Source organism: Salvelinus alpinus, chromosome 30, assembly GCF_045679555.1.
Source record: "Salvelinus alpinus chromosome 30, SLU_Salpinus.1, whole genome shotgun sequence".
NCBI classification, from domain to species: domain Eukaryota; kingdom Metazoa; phylum Chordata; class Actinopteri; order Salmoniformes; family Salmonidae; genus Salvelinus; species Salvelinus alpinus.
In genome coordinates, this window is record NC_092115.1 from 32,907,304 (window position 1) to 32,925,008 (window position 17,705).

A 17,705-nucleotide genomic window follows, 5' to 3' on the forward strand; every position below is an offset into this window, starting at 1 on the left:
AAAAATAAGAATATTAATGTATTCCATTTAAAATGTTAACCGTACTGATTGTAAGACACTCCGGAATCCCCTTGATGTGCAAATGCTAATGTAGAGCGCACACGTAGTTTAGCTTCGCTATTGGTGCAAAGTTTCCCGGGACTAAAACGTCACACCCACAATTTCGCGCCAAATTCATTGCAGTAGCACTACGTAGTAGGTAAGAAAAGTAATTTTAAGATACTGTAGCTAGCTATTTCTAAGGTTATTAAAGGCTAAATTAACTAGGTCGTTGTTTATTAAATGTTTTATGTTAGATCAAATTCAGATTACCTAATTTATGTGTTTGGGAGTGTTCACCGGATTTTTTAAATTGTTAACTTGCACTAGCTAGCTACTGTTTAACAATTGTCTTGAACATGCCAGCCATCAAAGTATTTGATAAAAAATGATTAGAAATATATAATTAGAGAATGTACCTAGTTAAGGATTTACAATAAATATTTTATTTTTAGTTGACAAGCTCTTTCGGGAAGTTTAGTTGACTTCCCAGCTAGCTAACTGGCTAGGATGCATTGTTTCATTACACGTCGAAAAGAATGCAAGTAGCTACCAACAATTTACTAGTTAGCTATTGACATAACTAACTACAGGCTTTGTTATTAGCTAATTCAAGCTCAACTCAGCTATGTGTTACTTACTGGTTGCATTGTTATTTTACGAGTCAAAGGCGAATACATTTAACGTTATTTAACCAGATTTCTTTTCTAGGACCTGTGATCATTCAGAATGTCTTCACCAACATCAACTCCCGGAAGACGCAAGCGCAACAGGGATGACATTCCAGCCACTCGTAAGTTGACAGCAAAAGGTTCTGAGTACCATAAACTATATTTACAGTTTGATTTTGTACAGTGATATTCTGTTTTTAATTTAATATAACACTTAAGGACATATAAAATCACATGAAAGGAAGCAGTCTAACCAACTATGTATTTTTCTGTCTCTGTAGCTGGCAGTGATGGCCTGGTCTCCCCTCCTTCCCAGCGGCGGAGACGTCAGGACTCCTCCAACGGGGATCTGCCGGCCATGCCCACATCTCCAGCCACAGACATTGCCAGCCCTGCTGTCCATGACACCTCTCTGTTCTCCAGCCCACGCCGCTCAGGTAACTGCCTCTCCAGCATTGACACACAGAATGATGCTGTTTAAGTTAGTCTTTTTTTTGCAGTCGCATATATATACAGTACCAGTCAAAAGTTTGGACACATACTCATTCAAGGGTTTTTCTTTATTTTACACACTGTAGAATAGTAGTGAAGACATCAACACTATTAAATAACACACATGGAATCATGTAGTAACCAAAAAGTTAAACAAATCAAAATAGATGTTATATTCTTCAAAGTAGCCACACTTTGCTTTGACAGCTTTGCACACTTGGCATTCTCTCAACCAGCTTCATGAGGAATGCTTTTCCAACAGTCTTGAAGGAGTCCACACATATGCTGAGCACTTGTTGGGTCCTTTTCTTCACTCTGCTGTCCAACTCATCCCAAACCATCTCAATTGGGTTGAGGTTGGGTGATTGTGGAGGCCAGATCATCTGATGCAGCACTCCATCACTCTCCTAGGTCAAATAGCCCTTACACAGCCTGGAGGTTTGTTTTGGGTCATTGTCCTGTTGAAAAACCAATGATAGTCCCACTAAGCGCAAACCAGATGGGGTGGCGTATCGCTGCAGAATGCTGTGGTAGCCATGCTGGTTAAGTGTGCCTTGAATTCTAAATAAATCACAGACAGTGTCCCCAGCAAAGCACCATCACCCCACCTCCATGCTTCACAGTGGGAACCACACATGCATAGATCATCCGTTCACTTACTCTGCATATCACAAAGACACGGCGGTTGGAACCAAGAATCTCCAATTTGGACTCATCAGACCAAAGGACAGATTTCCACCGGTCTAATGTCCTTTGCTTGTGTTTCTTGGCCCAAGCAAGTCTCTTCTTATTGGTGTCCTTTAGTAGTGGTTTCTATGCAGCAATTCGACCATGAAGGCCTGATTTCCCACAGTCTCCTCTGAACAGTTGATGTTCAGATGTGTCTGTTACTTGAACTCTGTGAAGCATTTATTTGGGCTGAAATCTTAGGTGCAGTTAATTGCCCAATGCTGAGGCTGGTAACTCTTAATGAACTCATCCTCTGCAGCAGAGGCAACTGCGTCTTCTTTTCCTGTGGCGGTCCTCATAAGAGCCAGTTTGATGTTTTTTGTGACTGCACTTGAAGGAACTTTGAAAGTTCTTGATGTGATACAGCCTGGATTAAAACCAAGGACTGTAGTGACACTGCTTGCACTGAGATGCAGTGCCTTAGTTCACACACACGCGGACGCAGCAGTCTATTTAACTGTACTAGAATGCTTAATAGGCCGCAGTAATTAATTAATTTGTCAAGGAAAATATCTGATATTGGTATCAGCCAAAAATGTAATATCGGTGCATCACTAATTATTATTGTCCCTGTGCCCAAGGCAGCGAAGGTAACCTGCCTAAATGATTACCGCCCTGTAGCATTCACGTCGGTAGCCATGAAGTGCTTTGAAAGGCTGGTCATGGCTCACATCAACAGCATCCTCCCGGATACCCTAGACCCACTCCAATTCACATACCTCCCCAACAGATCCACAGATGATGCAATCTCTTTTGCACTCTACACTGCCCTTTCCCACCTGGACAAAAGGAAAACCTATGTGAGAATGATATTCATTGACTACAGCTCAGCTGTCAACATCATAGTGCCTTCCAATCTCATCACTAAGCTAAAGACCCTGGGACTAAACACCTCCCTCTGCAACTGGATCCTGAATTTTCTGACAGGCTGCTCCAGGTGGTAAGGGTAGGCAATAACATGTCTGCCATGCTGATCCTCAACACTGTGGCCCCTCAAGGGTGTGTACTCAGTCCCCTCCTGTACTCCCTGTTCACTCATGACTGCACGGCCAGGCACGACTTCAACACCATCATTAAGTTTGCTGACGACACAACAGTGGTAGGCCTGATCACCGACAATGATGAGACAGCCTATAGGGAGGACAACAACCCCTCCCTCAATGTGATCAAGACAAAGGAGCAGGTCGTGGACTACAGGAAAAGGCAGGCTGAACAGGCCCCCATTAACATCAACGGGGCTGTAGTGGAGCGGGTCAAGAGTTTCAAGTTCCTTGGTGTCCACATCACCAACAAACTATCATGGTCCAAACACCAAGACAGTCGTGAAGAGGGCACGACAAAACCTTTTCCCCCTCAGGAGATGGGGAAAGGAGCTCGGCATCTGACCATAAGGCGCTACAGAGGGTAGTGCGTACGGCCCAGTACATCACTGGGGCCAAGCTTCGTGCCATCCAGGACTTATATAATAGGGGGTGTCAGAGGAAATCCCATAAAATTGTCAGCGACTCCAGTCACCCAAGTCATAGACTGTTTTCTCTGCTACCGCACAGCAAGTGGTACCGGAGCGCCAAGTCTAGGTCCAAAAGGCTCCGTAACAGCTTCTACCCCCAAGCCAATAGACTGCTGAACAATTAATCAAATGGCCACCGAACTATTTACATTGACCCACATGCATAGTCACTTCACCCTTACCTACATGTACAATTACCTCAACTAACCTGTACCCCCGCACACTGACTTGGTACCGGTACCCCCTGTATATAACTTCGTTATTGTGTTACTTTTTATTTCTTTTTTTACTTTTTAGTTTATTTGGTAAATATTTTCTTAACTCTTCTTGAACTGCACTGTTGGTTAAGGGCTTGTAAGTAAGCATTTCACGGTAAGGTCAACACTTGTTGTATTCGGCGCATGTGACAAATAAAGTTTGATATGATTTATATGGACAGATCCAAGATCAGCACTCCTACTCTGAGATGCTTTGTGGCGATGGGCCCAGATCATTTGTGCAGCACAACTGCAAAAAATAAACTGGACCTAAAAGAACTGAGATTTTGACCCTGTGATGTCACTCGGAATGTTAAGTCAATGTCTTCTCCTCAGTTCTCCCCAGTGAGGTGGACATGAGCTCCCCTCTGATGTACGGGACTCCTAGCTCCAGGGTGGAGGGCACCCCCCGTAGTGGTGTGCGTGGCACCCCAGCCAGACAGCGCCCTGACCTGGGCTCCATCAGGAAGGCCCCCCAGGTGGACCTTCACTCTGAGCCGGTGAGTAGAGGAACTCCTATATGGAGAAAGATAGAGAATGATAATCAGGAAATGTATAACCGCTAATGCTATATAGATATAGAATGATATTGTTAGCAAATCTGTAACAGCTAATGCTATTTATTATAGAAAGATGGCGTTAGAGATTTGCTAACGGCTTATGCTATATAGAATGACATTGTTAGGAAATCTATAACAGCTAATGCCATTTTTGTCCTCTACCAGCCAAGTGCAGATGGTGCAGTAGCCAGTGAGCAGGCAGTGGGTCAGAAGCTTGTTATCTGGGGCACTGATGTCAACGTGGGCACGTGCAAGGAGAAGTTCCAGGTATGGAAATTAACCTTAGGGCTTTGCTTTCATTGGTGTAGAAAAATAAATAATACAAATCTAATTGATAAGAAAAAATGTGAGTTCAATCTGTTAGATCATTTTATCTGAATGCTATTATTGTTCGTTTTCACCATAGAGATTCCTGCAGAGGTTCATTGACCCGACTTCCAACGAGGATGAGAATGCTGGTTTGGACCTGAACGAGCCTCTCTACATGCAGAAGCTGGAGGAGGTAGGGTCCCCCTCCCCCTAGCACCATGTGACACCAATAACATCAACCATTTACATCTTGTCTTGAGACTAGTATTGCACTTATTCTTTTGCAGTGATAATTTTCTATTTGTGTTGTCCCTCTAGATCAGTGTGGTTGGTGAGCCTGTGCTGAACGTCAACTGCGGCCATGTGCAGTCCTTTGACGCAGACCTGTACAGGCAGCTCATCTCCTACCCCCAGGTAAACACGCACGCACCAGACGGTCTCACATATGAACCCTCTCGAGTCTAAGTGTAAGTTCTACTAAGCTAACATATGGAATTGTTTTAAGATGGACATACCAAGGGTCATTTAGATATTTGATTTCTAGCTTTAGGACCTCTCTAATATTAATGGGAGATAATGGGCTATGAATGCTAACTTAAAATGTTTCCCGTATGACAGCTAGCAAAGGTGGGTTGGTGTAATATTTGTCTGCTAAATATTTTTTGACCATTTATTACCATGGGCATAGAGATACAATATTTAATTATGTGTAGCATACCAATAAGAATGGTGATTCATAATGTTGTTTTTCCTATATCTCTTTCACAGGAAGTCATCCCCACATTTGACATGGCTGTCAATGAGCTGTTCTTTGAGCGTTTCCCAGACTCCATCTTGGAGCACCAGATCCAGGTGCGGCCGTACAACGCCCTGAAGACTAGGAACATGAGGAGCCTGAACCCTGAAGGTAATAGGACTGTGGCGGTAATTACATTTTGTCAGCCGGTAACTGTCATGCAAATAACTGCCGGTCTCACTGTTATTCACCGTTAATTAACATAAATGCGTTTAACATCTCCGGACTTCCACACATAGCCTACAAGGCACTGATGTGGACCTCTGGAACATACACTTTTTAAAATAGGCTAATAAATCAATTTAATATAGCCTACACCAACACAATAAATCCATTATTTATTTTAGTAATTTCTAAAGAAACATCATATGGAGAAAATAACCGAATAGCATATTCTGAGTCATGTTAGGCCCTGATCTGGCTATGTCATGTGGCTGTTCGATACACTAGTTCATTTAGCAGACAAGATTTGCTTATAATTCCTGTGGCATTTTATGTTATAGTAAGAAGAATACAATTGAACATAGCTGAATAAAATAGAAAGACAGTATCCCCACCAAAGCACCATCACCCCACCTCCATGCTTCAAGGTGGGAACCACACATGCAGAGATCATCCGTTCATCTACTCTGCGTCTCAAAGACACAACGGTTGGAACCAAAAACCTCACATTTGTACTCATCAGACCAAAGGACAGATTTGCACCGGTCTAATGTCCTTTGTTTGTGTTTCTTTCCCCAAGCAAGTCTCTTCTTCTTATTGGTGTCCTTAAGTTGAAGGCCTGATTCGCGCAGTCTCCTCTGAACAGTTGAGGTTGATGTGTCTTTTACATTTATTTTGGCTGCAATTTCTGAGGCTGGTAACTCTTAATGAACTTATCCTCTGCAGCAGAGGTAACTCTCGGTCTTCCTTTCCTGTGGCGGTCCTCATGAGAGCCAGTTTCATCATAGTGCTTGATGGTTTTTGCTACTGCACTTGAAAAAACGTTCAAGTTCTTGAAATTGTACGGAGTGACTGACCTTCATGTCTTGAAATAATGGACTGTCGTTTCTTTGCATATTTGAGCTGTTTTTGCCATAATATGGACTTGGTCTTTTACCAAATTGGGCTATCTTCTGTGTACCACCCCTACCTTGTCACAACACAACTGATTGGCTCAAATGCATTAAGGACATTAATTCCACAAATTAACTTTTAACAAGGCACACCTGTTAATTGAAATGCATTCCAGGTGACTACCTCATGAAGCTGGTTGAGAGAATGCCAAGCGTGTGCAAAGCTGTCATTAAGGCAAAGGGTGCCTACTTTGAAGAATCTCAAATCTAAAACTTTTTTGGTTACTACGTGATTCCATAGTTTAGATGTCTTCACTATTATTCTACAATGTACAAAATAGTAAAAAAACTAAGAAAACCCCTGAAATGAGGTGTGTCCAAACTTTTGACTGGTACTGTATGTGTGAAATTAGTTTTTATCATGCACCTGTCGGAACAGGGTCGGGGAAAAAAGGTCATCCTTATGCATTTAAATAGCGAATGGAGGACATTTTCACACGGTTCTTTTTTCATGCCAGCCAGGTAGACTGTGCTTAATATGAGGAATTTTAAGGTAAATATAGTAGACCTAGCCTATAGAAAAAGTATAGTATCCCTCTTTTTAATAGAGGCCATCAACTCAGTTCTCACGCAATTGCATAGCCTATAGAAATGTTGCGCAACATTGGCTAATAGGAAAACTTACTTCATTCCATGCATCAACCAGCTATTTACATTTTAGTCATTTAGCAGACACTCTTATCCAGAGTGACTTACAGTTAGTGCATTCATCTTAAGATAGCTAGGTGGGACAACCACATATCACAGGCATAGAAAGTAAAAATTTTCTTTAAAGTAGCTGTCAGTAGAGTCAGAGCTAGAAGAGGGGGTCAAGTGCAAGTGCTGGTTAAGTGTTTATTTAAAAAATTTAAAATTAATGGGAGGGGGGGGGTCGAGGTGAGTAGGATTAATTCAAATACTGTTTGAAGAAGTAGGGTTTTAGATGTTTTTGGAAGATCGGCAGAGACTCTGCTGTTCTAGCTTCAGGGGGAAGCTGGTTCCACCAATGGGGTGCCAGGACAGAGACGAGCTGTCCTCCCGTAGGGGTGGGAGGGCCAAGAGGCCTGCGGTGGCAGAACGGAGTGCTCGGATTGGGGTGTAGGGTTTGAGCATAGCCATAGGTAAGCACCATGGTCTTGTAGCTATGAGGAGCTGGCTCTCACTGTGCAACAGGTGATCCTATTCCACTCAAACTCTGAATGCCAGGGCTCTCATGAAGTGTTTGACAGGGACAAGTGATTAGAGGGACAATAGAGCGCTTAGTACCAGGGTATTAGCGACTGGCCATTAGTAAGTTTGCGGCATCAGAGCGCCGTTTGGGGGAAGTCTAGTAACCGTGACTCATCGGTCATGTCATTTGACTGCAGTCATGACTCGTGACTTCCGGTGTGGTGGCAATACGGTAAACGTGACTGTCCTAGTAATAGTACAAAAGCTGAAGAACATACGCACATCCAGCTACATCAGTCTAATGAAGACCTACGGGTCAAAACGTTGTTAAAAATAAATATCACCTGGGAGCATGAGCAGCATTGTGCGGCGTTTTCCTTTCTGTTCTAGTAATAGACCATATCATCTGATGGATGTCTAGCTTCCCTGAACAATGGATGAACATCTATTGCACTATAAACCATATGAAGAGTGAATTATACTCAATTAAACATTGATTTTCTTTCAAAATTGAGCGTTGGAATGAGCCTGCGGCCTAGAGTGCCAGATGATTTGTACTTTTGGGGCTTACATTGATTCCATTTGCCCCGGGCAAGCTCAGTCAAGCATATCTAAAATGTATGAAGCCATATCTGGTGCTATAGTGCTCAGTACTTAATACAATCTTCCTCTGTCCCTCTCCTTCCAGACATTGACCAAATGATCACCATCAGCGGCATGGTGATCAGGACCTCCCAGCTGATCCCAGAGATGCAGGAGGCCTTCTTCCAGTGCCAGGTTTGTGCCTTTTCTACCCGTGTGGAGGTGGACCGCGGCCGCATCGCAGAGCCCGCCGTGTGCCGCAACTGCAACACCACCCACAGTCTGGCCCTCATCCACAACCGCTCAGCCTTCTCCGACAAACAGATGGTGAGATATGGGGTGAAAGCGTTTTTTTAAGTAGGTCAAGATCATGCAGGGGCTGTTATACTTTAAGACAGTCTGCTTACTTTAAATGGAAGATACCATTTGTTTGGATGTTGCTGAACAGAAAACTGAGGGTAGTGGTTTAGTTCAGATACCCGTTAGTCCATAAAAGCTTGTCTTCCTGGGTTAGAACACAAATCCAATAGTAGTGTATTTCCAGACACAGCTCTGAAGAAGCAGAACTCCAGTTCTCACTCTGATTCCTTTTTTTTCTCCTTTTCAGATCAAAGTGCAGGAGTCTCCTGATGACATGCCTGCTGGGCAGACCCCTCACACCACCATAGTGTATGCTCACAACGACCTGGTCGACAAAGTACAGCCAGGAGACCGCATCAACATCACTGGTGAGCTGTTTTCCCCGTAGAAGAACTGGTTGTGAAGCGATAATGTATAGCTTTGCTGTTGGATATGGTATGTGGAAGAGAGCAACCCGGCTCTACGTATTTTACTGGTTTGTGACCCACTGACGCCGCCCCCGGTTAGAGGGAATTAAAGCAGCCCAAGAGTTAACACACAGGAACTTTATTTAAACACCCAGAGGAAGATGAACATGGGGATGGACCTGTAAAGGCACAGAGAGAAAATGTATATGCTATACAGGATATAAATACACTGCATAGATATGTGTAGAGTGCAATAGAATGGGAGAAGCTATGTATGAAGGAATGATGATGAATACAACTGGAGCAAAGGACTATCTAATAACCATATATATTACAGAGTTGAGTTGAAGTCGGAAGTTTACATACACCTTAGCCAAATACATTTAAATGCAGTTTCACAATTCCTGACATTTAATCTTAGTAAAAATTACCTGTTTCAGGTCAGTTAGATCACCACTTTATTTTAAGAATGTGAAATGCATATAGTATAGTATCTTTCATCACATTCGCAGTGGGTCAGAAGTTTACAAACACTCAATTAGTATTTGGTAGCATTGCCTTTTAAATTGTTTAACTTGGGTCAAATGTTTCAGGTAGCCTTCCACAAGCTTCCCACAATAAGTTGGGTGAATTTTGGCCCATTCCTGCTGACAGAGCTGGTGTAACTGAGTCAGGTTTGTAGGCCTCCTTGCTCACACACGCTTTTTCATTTCTGCCCACAAATTTTTAATGGGATTGAGGTCAGGGCTTTGTGATGGCCACTTCAATACCTTGACTTTGTTGTTCTTAAGCCATTTTGCCACAACTTTGGAAGTATGCTTGGGGTCATTGTCCATTTGGAAGACCCATTTGCGACCAAGCTTTAACTTCCTGACTGATGTCTTGAGATGTTGCTTCAATATATCCACATATTTTTCCTGCCTCATGATGCCGTCTATTTTGTGAAGTGCACCAGTCCCTCCTGCAGCAAAGCACCCCCACAACATGGTACTGCCACCCCCGTGCTTCACGGTTGGGATGGTGTTCTTCGGCTTGCAAGCCTCCCCCTTTTTCCTCCAAACATAACGATGGTCATTATGGCTAAACAGTTCTATTTTTGTTTCATCAGACCAGAGGACATTTCTCCAAAAAGTACGATCTTTGTCCCCATGTGCAGTTGCAAACCGTAGTCTGGCTTTTTTATGGCTGTTTTGGAGCAGTGGCTTCATCCTTGCTGAGCGGCCTTTCAGGTTATGTCGAAATAGGACTCGTTTTACGGTGGATATAGATACTTTTGTACCTGTTTCCTCCAGCATCTTCACAAGGTCCTTTTCTGATGTTCTGGGATTGATTTGCACTTTTCGCACCAAAGTACGTTCATCTCTAGGAGACAGAACGCGTCTCCTTCCTGAGCAATATGACGGCTGTGTGGTTCCATGGCGTTTGTACTTGCCTACTATTGTTTGTACAGATGAACGTGGTACCTTCAAGCGTTTGGAAATTGCTCCCAAGGGTGAACCAGACTTGTGGAGGTCTCAAAAATACATTCTGAGGTCTTGGCTGATTTCTTTTGATTTTCCCATGATGTCAAGCAAAGAGGCACAGAGTTTGAAGGTAGGCCTTGAAATATATCCACAGGTACACCTCCAATTGACTCAAATGATGTCAATTAGCTTATCAGAAGCTTCTAATTCCATGACAGTTTTCTGGAAATTTCCAAGCTGTTTAAAAGCACAGTCAATTTAGTGTATGTAAACGTCTGACCCACTGGAATTGTGATACAGTGAAATAATCTGTCTGTAAACAATTGTTGAAAAAATTTGTGTCAAGTCGGTTAGATGTTCTAACCGACTTGCCAAAACTATAGTTTGTTATCAAGAAATTTGTGGAGTGGTTGAAAAACAAGTTAAGGACTCCAACCTAAGTGTATGTAAACTTCTGACCTTAACTGTAGTAACCCGAGTCACAACTAGCACTCATGCTAACAATAAACATGTTACCTAATAACATTCAATGAACACTGAAGCTATACAAATAGGCAACATAAATGTCAAGAAGAGTTCATCTCTGCTTGGAGCACATGTGGTAAACGCATCCAACAGGCATAACACGCATCCCCATATACACCAGTCCACCCATGCTCAGACTGGGAAACTGGGGAAAACACCGTTCGGGTACGGGCCATATTTACTCCCTTGGGGAGTATGGGTCAGGCTGGTCAGCCAATCAGGGCTCGGAGAGACTGCATGGCTAGAGCGTGCACGGCTATTGTCTAGTTGGCTGAAGCCACGAGCTGGAGATGTTCAATCTCTCATGCGAGGGGGAGAAAAGGTGAGGATGAGTGAGAGCCAGACAGCACGGCTCCAGAAAGCAAATAAACAAATGCGCACACAATGATGTAGCGCCCTCGGCAAGGGGATTCTGTAACAGGCTATAAAGTGCTTTCAAAAAAGTGTGCTCTAGTTAAGGGGCAATCCGAAGTTGCCACATCTGTTTTTGGACTAATAAAGAAATGATATTCAGTGATTTCTTGTAGAATATTGTAGCGGTATTTATTAGAGAGGGGTAAAGATAACGATTTTGTTCGGGCGCCAGGCAGGTATTAACCATGCCGAAAGGAAAAGAGTAGAATAGAGAGAGTACCACTACCAGACCCACACACATCAGCAGAAGAGACTGCCTAGAGTGTAGCCTGTTTACCAGATAGCCAGTGGAGAGAAAAGAGAATACACACCCTATAAAACCCATATCACAGCACAGGGGTAACCCCACCAAGAATACCTCATACAATAATGGCAGAGCAATTGAACAGCAACTTCATACAAGAAAGAACCCAGTCATCAACAGAGGATTTGCAGTAATATGTATTATCTTCCAGTGGAGGAGTGCAGAGGGTATGAATGTGGGGGGGTGGTCATAGACACAACAAAGGCCTTAAAAATGTCCACAATCTTCTCGGCCACATGTCATTAGTACACCCCACCTCAATACAGTTCAAATAACACACAACTTGCAAGCAACCTCCCTTTTAACTAAAATGTCCACCCAAATACTTCTGGCAGGGCAATAATAGTCCAGCTCTAATGAACTTCAATGGGAAGTGCATTTGAAAAATAGAAAGTCTGTTGCATGGTAAAGCACTGGAATGATAGAGGGAAGAGAAAGAGAGAAAGCAAACAAGAGATCTTAGCTGTGGTCTTCAGGCGTGCCGGTGTACTGTTTGACCGTCCGATGGTTTGTATGCCAAAGCTTCGCACCAATGTTGCTACTAATCCATGCGATCCATAACCGGTGCGGTCCCAAACGAAAACAACCACGACCGGTCACACCGATGATTGAGTTAAATACTTTATAAACTACACACGCTGAAAATAAAACTTCTGCAGCATAGCACACACAATCAAACTGTCGCGCCACCCAAGAGCTCCTCCCCAAAGAGCTGAAGGAGCTGTCTTTATTTCCTCCTTCCTTACTGCTGATGCGCTCTTAAAGTGGCAGCGCACGGTGAAGGCTCCGTGCAGGATTTCGCCACATTATAACTTGTAAGTGCCTCATGTACTTAGTTCAACTACGGTATCCCATGTTAGTAACAAACACTGTATAGACTTAAAATATGCTTAATTATAATTGTGATATTTTGGTGGTCAATAATGCTTTGTTTGTTTCAACTGCTGTTTGACCCTCTTTTTTTTCTTTTTTTTGCCTATAACCATGGGCTTAGTTTTTCTGGTCAGGTCACGTGGTAAGGAAAAACAATTAGCCGTAGTCATGCATACTGCTGCTGTGCCTTACTAGAGTTTGAATAAGACGACATGGTTCTATGGACTCATTTCCCAGCTGCGTCATGAGAAGTTGAGTGTGCAACTTCAAATGCAGCTCGTGCAAGTAAAAAAAACAAACACGTAATCAGATGGTTATCGTCAACAACGCAGATGTCAGAGGATTGATAACCTAGCAAGCCAACAAGGCAAGGGAAAATATCACAAATAAAGCTAGATTAAAGCCATAAGAATAATATACTTGTTGAACATTAGAAACAAGTTGGAACCTGTTCAGGGAACCGAAAACCGGGTAAGACCGAACATTTTTTAAGAAACAGAACCGAGAATAAAAGTGATCTGGAGCAGTAAAGATAACAGGTTAAATAAAATGAGTCATGATCCAGGGCTAGCTCTGGTCCAATGTTAAGTCAACTCTCTGAAGTTCAGTTCCTTCATAGAAGTCACTCCTCCGTAGGTATAATTATGTATGTCATATCAACAAGTTGCCCAGCGCTTCATGCCCAGTGCTCTCCTCACACACAGAATTTCACTCACATGTCGCACCCTACATTTGTCTGTAGCTTGCCTGCTCCATAGCAAGCTCCCGTATCCATTGGTGAAGTAATTTAATGTTGAGTTGAATGTAAAAAGGTTTAAAATGGAACAGAAATTAACAATATAAACGTTATATTGTTTTGGTTCAAAACGGTTCAGAACTTTATTTTGCTGGTTGGAACAGTGTAACGGAACTAAAAAAATTATGGTTCTGTTCAGAACTAAACAATTGGAGGAAAATGTTGGTTCCATCCCTGCATAGCAATAGCCATCAGTCTTGTGTGTTCATGGTCATCACTCACTCACTGTTAAATTTCTCACGGTCCCGAGACTCCCGACATCAGTGTTAGCTATCCTGCTACAGAGCTTTTTGATGTTGGGATGCAAGTGCATCACTGGAATGTTGACGTTTGATGGTAAACAGAAAATTGTCCTATTGTCGTGACGAAACTCCTCAACTCTCCCACAGGTATCTATAGAGCGGTTCCTATGCGTGAAAACCCTCGCCAGAGCAACGTGAAGTCTGTGTACAAGACCCACATCGATGTCATCCATTTCCGCAAGACTGATGAGAAGCGCCTTCACGGACTGGATGAGGATTCAGACCAGAAGCTTTTCACTGAAGAGCGCGTCCAGACACTGAAGGAGCTGGCCTCCAAACCAGATGTATACGATCGTCTCTCCTCCGCCCTGGCCCCCAGCATCTATGAACACGAGGACATCAAGAAGGTCAGTGAAAGCAAAGTTGTTGTAGCACAAAGATATTTTCTATATTGCCTGCTGTGTAATTAAGATGTTTGTGCTACAACGCTTTTGGGAAACTCACCACGGGATCGTTTTCTCATCAAATTAATGTGGGGTCCTCTGCTGCCAGGGATGTGGAACTGCTGTCTGTCAGATTACAGTGGATTTTGCTTTCATTCAACATCCATGAACAGTACTATAAAGTTTGTCATTCTTTTCCCAGGGCATTTTGCTGCAGCAGTTGTTTGATTTTTGACTGAGTTTAGATTTCACTTCCATTCAAAATGCACAGTACTCTAAACTTTCTTCTTTTCCCAAGGGTATTCTTCTCCAGCTATTCGGGGGCACCCGTAAAGACTTCAGCCAGACAGGCCGCGGTAACTTCCGTGCCGAGGTAAACATCCTGCTCTGTGGAGACCCCGGCACCTCCAAGTCCCAGCTGCTGCAGTACGTGTTCAATCTGGTGCCCCGCGGTCAGTACACGTCTGGGAAGGGCTCCAGCGCCGTGGGCCTCACAGCCTATGTGATGAAGGACCCAGAGACCAAGCAGCTAGTGCTGCAGACGGGGGCCCTGGTGCTCAGTGATAACGGGATATGTTGTATTGATGAGTTTGACAAGATGAGCGACAGCACGCGCTCTGTGCTGCATGAGGTCATGGAGCAGCAGACTCTCTCCATTGCCAAGGTGGGTTTAAAAAAAAAAAGAACAAAACAAGATCAGGGGATAAACTTTCCTAGTTAAAGGTTAAATAAATAGGGCCTCCCGGGTGGCGCAGTGGTCTAGGGCACTGCATCGCAGTGCTAGCTGCGCCACCAGAGTCTCTGGGTTCGCGCCCAGGCTCTGTCGCAGCCGGCCGCAACCGGGAGGTCCGTGGGGCGATGCACAATTGGCCTAGCGTCGTCCGGGTTAGGGAGTGTTTGGCCGGTAGGGATATCCTTGTCTCATCGCGCTCCAGCGACTCCTGTGGCGGGCCGGGCGCAGTGCGCGCTAACCAAGGGGGCCAGGTGCACGGTGTTTCCTCCGACACATTGGTGCGGCTGGCTTCCGGGTTGGAGGCGCGCTGTGTTAAGAAGCAGTGCGGCTTGGTTGGGTTGTGCTTTGGAGGACGCGTTTCGACCTTCGTCTCTCCCGAGCCCGTACGGGAGTTGTAGCGATGAGACAAGATAGTAATTACTAGCTATTGGATACCACGAAAAATTGGGGAGAAAGGGGGATAAAATTTAAAAATAATTAAAAAAAGGTTAAATAAATAAAGTTTACTGATGTTTAAGTTTCAGCACTAGGTTCAAGACTATTCACAGAAACGATGCACTTCACAGAAACGTATAGGCTTATCTTGAATTTTAATGTTAAATGTGGTGTTGGTAACATCGAATGATTAAATAGTTTCACTACTGTAGAAGCATTATAATTTTGTTTTCTGTTTTTAAGTAGTCTGTTAGTAACGGTGAACTACAGGGTAGTTTCTTACAAAGCTCGCTCTCTCTATTTATTTTTGTCCAGGCAGGAATCATTTGCCAGCTCAATGCACGCACCTCCGTCCTGGCAGCAGCCAATCCTGTGGAGTCTCAGTGGAACCCCAAGAAGACGACCATTGAGAACATCCAGCTCCCTCACACACTGCTCTCAAGGTAAATATTACCCAATAGGTCAACTGCCCTGGACACTCTTATTGATTGTCAATAATATCCTTAGGATCACTGAACCCCAAACAATGACTTCTCCACTGTAACTAAATGCACCTTGTTGCCAAAAAATATATAAAATAACTCACTACATGCATATGACCTGCTATAAATAAAAAGAGTATGTGAGGCATTAAACATAATATATATAAAAAAGGAAATTAAATGCTATTTTTCCCCTACAGATTTGATCTGATCTTCCTGATGCTGGATCCTCAAGACGAGGCTTATGACCGTCGCCTGGCTCACCACCTGGTAGCGCTCTACTACCAGAGCGAGGAGCAGATTGAAGAAGAGTTCCTGGACATGGCTGTGCTGAAGGACTACATTGCATACGCTCGCACTTACATCAACCCCAGACTGAACGAAGAAGCCAGCCAGGCACTCATTGAGGTACGATATAGACATATAATAATAACAAATGCTCTAAGTTGAAAGGGGTTGTGATGTAGATGTAACTTCAGGACCTGACAGCACCAAATGCTGGTAAAAAAAAGTATTAAGTGGCTGGCTAGGTTTGTTTCAGGCCCTGAATGTAACAAGTTCTGTGCTGGTTCCAGGTTTAGGCTATATTAAGCCAGCCGAAGTCCTGGTCGACACAATGCACAAAAATATCCTGCAGTAGCATTCAACAGTGTAAAGATTTTATAAATAAATTGGATTGATTGTATGGGTATCTTTCTTCCAGGCCTACGTGGACATGAGGAAGATTGGCAGCGGGCGGGGGATGGTGTCTGCCTACCCCAGGCAGCTGGAGTCTCTGATCCGCCTGGCTGAGGCCCATGCCAAGGTGCGCTTCTCTGACAAGGTGGAGACCATCGACGTGGAGGAGGCCAAGAGACTGCATCGCGAAGCCCTCAAGCAGTCCGCTACAGACCCCAGGACTGGCTTTGTCGACATCTCCATCCTCACAACCGGTATGGAGGATTTAGTCTATTTGTAGTTACTTACTATGACAGCTCTTCCGATGTCTGCCATGTTAAATATTTCAAATATGTTTTTTGATTGGTTGGATGTGCGAACCCAACCATGTTATGAATTTGTATATGTCAGTATCTTTGATAATGTGCAATATGGTGCAAGTATTATCTTTTAGTTTTTTACTCAACCCAGGAATGAGTGCCACGGCCCGTAAGCGTAAGGAGGAATTGACCCAGGCCTTGAAGAAAGTGATCCAGTCCAAGGGAAAGTCCCCTGCCATGAAGTACCAGCAGCTGTTTGATGACCTCCGAGGACAGTCTGAAGCTGTAAGTAGTACCTCCCAGCTCTGCTTTTCTTTTCCTGGTGATGAGAACTATCAAGGAAAACAGTCATCACAATTACCTTAAAACATTTTAATTGGATGGTAAGCATATCAATCTTCTGAATAGTGTTTCTGTCCCCTAATGTGTTTCTTACAATTTGTTAACTTTCAGGCAATAACAAAGGACATGTTTGAAGAGGCTCTGCGAGCCCTGGCAGATGAAGACTATCTGACTGTCACTGGAAAGACTGTTCGCCTGCTGTAAAGAAACTTGCGTCTCCCCTTACCTTGTACAGTCATTGAATTTGCACTTATTTCCCTGAACCAGCAGCTTTCTCTCTACAGAATACTGATCTGTGAAGAATGTTTGACCACATTAATGTTAATGACTCAGTCAGGACTAACATTGTATGCTTCATCATTACTGATAGTGCTTGGTGGCTTTGATGTTTTGGTGAGCAATAAAGAAATGCTTTAGTATGTCATTTGGGATGTTTCAGGTTTGGAAGAATGCTGATGCCAGGGCTACAATGCAACACTATAACAAGGTGTGCCATGATTATAGGCAGTGTGCACTTAAGACTGTGTGTTACCCAGCCTAGACCAAAAAGAGCACGCATAGCAAAAGCATAGTAGCCAGGAAAAACTCCCTAGAAGGTAGAAACCTAAAGAGGAACAGGGGAGGAGATCTGGCTGTACCAGTTTGAGGTACTGTATGTTCATAGCATTCTCAAGCTTATTTAGTAGCTATGCAGTTGGTG

The 17,705-nt window shown here is 43.6% G+C and overlaps 1 protein-coding gene across 2 annotated transcripts; it reads left to right on the top strand.

The window, feature by feature from the left end:
- The first annotated feature begins 54 nt into the window (after positions 1-54).
- LOC139560489 (DNA replication licensing factor mcm4) lies at positions 55-17,429 on the top strand. Of its 2 annotated transcripts, none has more exons than XM_071377316.1 (17): positions 55-199; positions 751-832; positions 992-1,147; positions 4,035-4,198; positions 4,424-4,525; positions 4,665-4,760; positions 4,886-4,981; positions 5,336-5,474; positions 8,316-8,536; positions 8,817-8,937; positions 13,741-14,000; positions 14,335-14,700; positions 15,520-15,647; positions 15,887-16,094; positions 16,390-16,618; positions 16,815-16,948; positions 17,117-17,429. In XM_071377316.1, the coding sequence occupies exons 2-17, from the start codon at positions 769-771 to the stop codon at positions 17,207-17,209; spliced, it is 2,577 nt and encodes an 858-aa protein (XP_071233417.1). In that variant the 5' UTR covers positions 55-199; positions 751-768; the 3' UTR covers positions 17,210-17,429. The 2 variants fall into 2 exon arrangements, with proteins under 2 accessions (XP_071233417.1, XP_071233418.1); XM_071377317.1 differs by having other exon boundaries at positions 198-243.
- Positions 17,430-17,705: the final 276 nt, after the last annotated feature.

Bases quoted from the DNA above. Each gene is read 5' to 3' on its own strand.
- LOC139560489 (XM_071377316.1), top strand. From the start codon at position 769: ATGTCTTCACCAACATCAACTCCCGGAAGACGCAAGCGCAACAGGGAT. The intron at 4,982-5,335 runs GTAAACACGCAC...TCTCTTTCACAG, and splicing joins AGCTCATCTCCTACCCCCAG to GAAGTCATCCCCACATTTGA. The intron at 8,537-8,816 runs GTGAGATATGGG...TCTCCTTTTCAG, and splicing joins CCTTCTCCGACAAACAGATG to ATCAAAGTGCAGGAGTCTCC.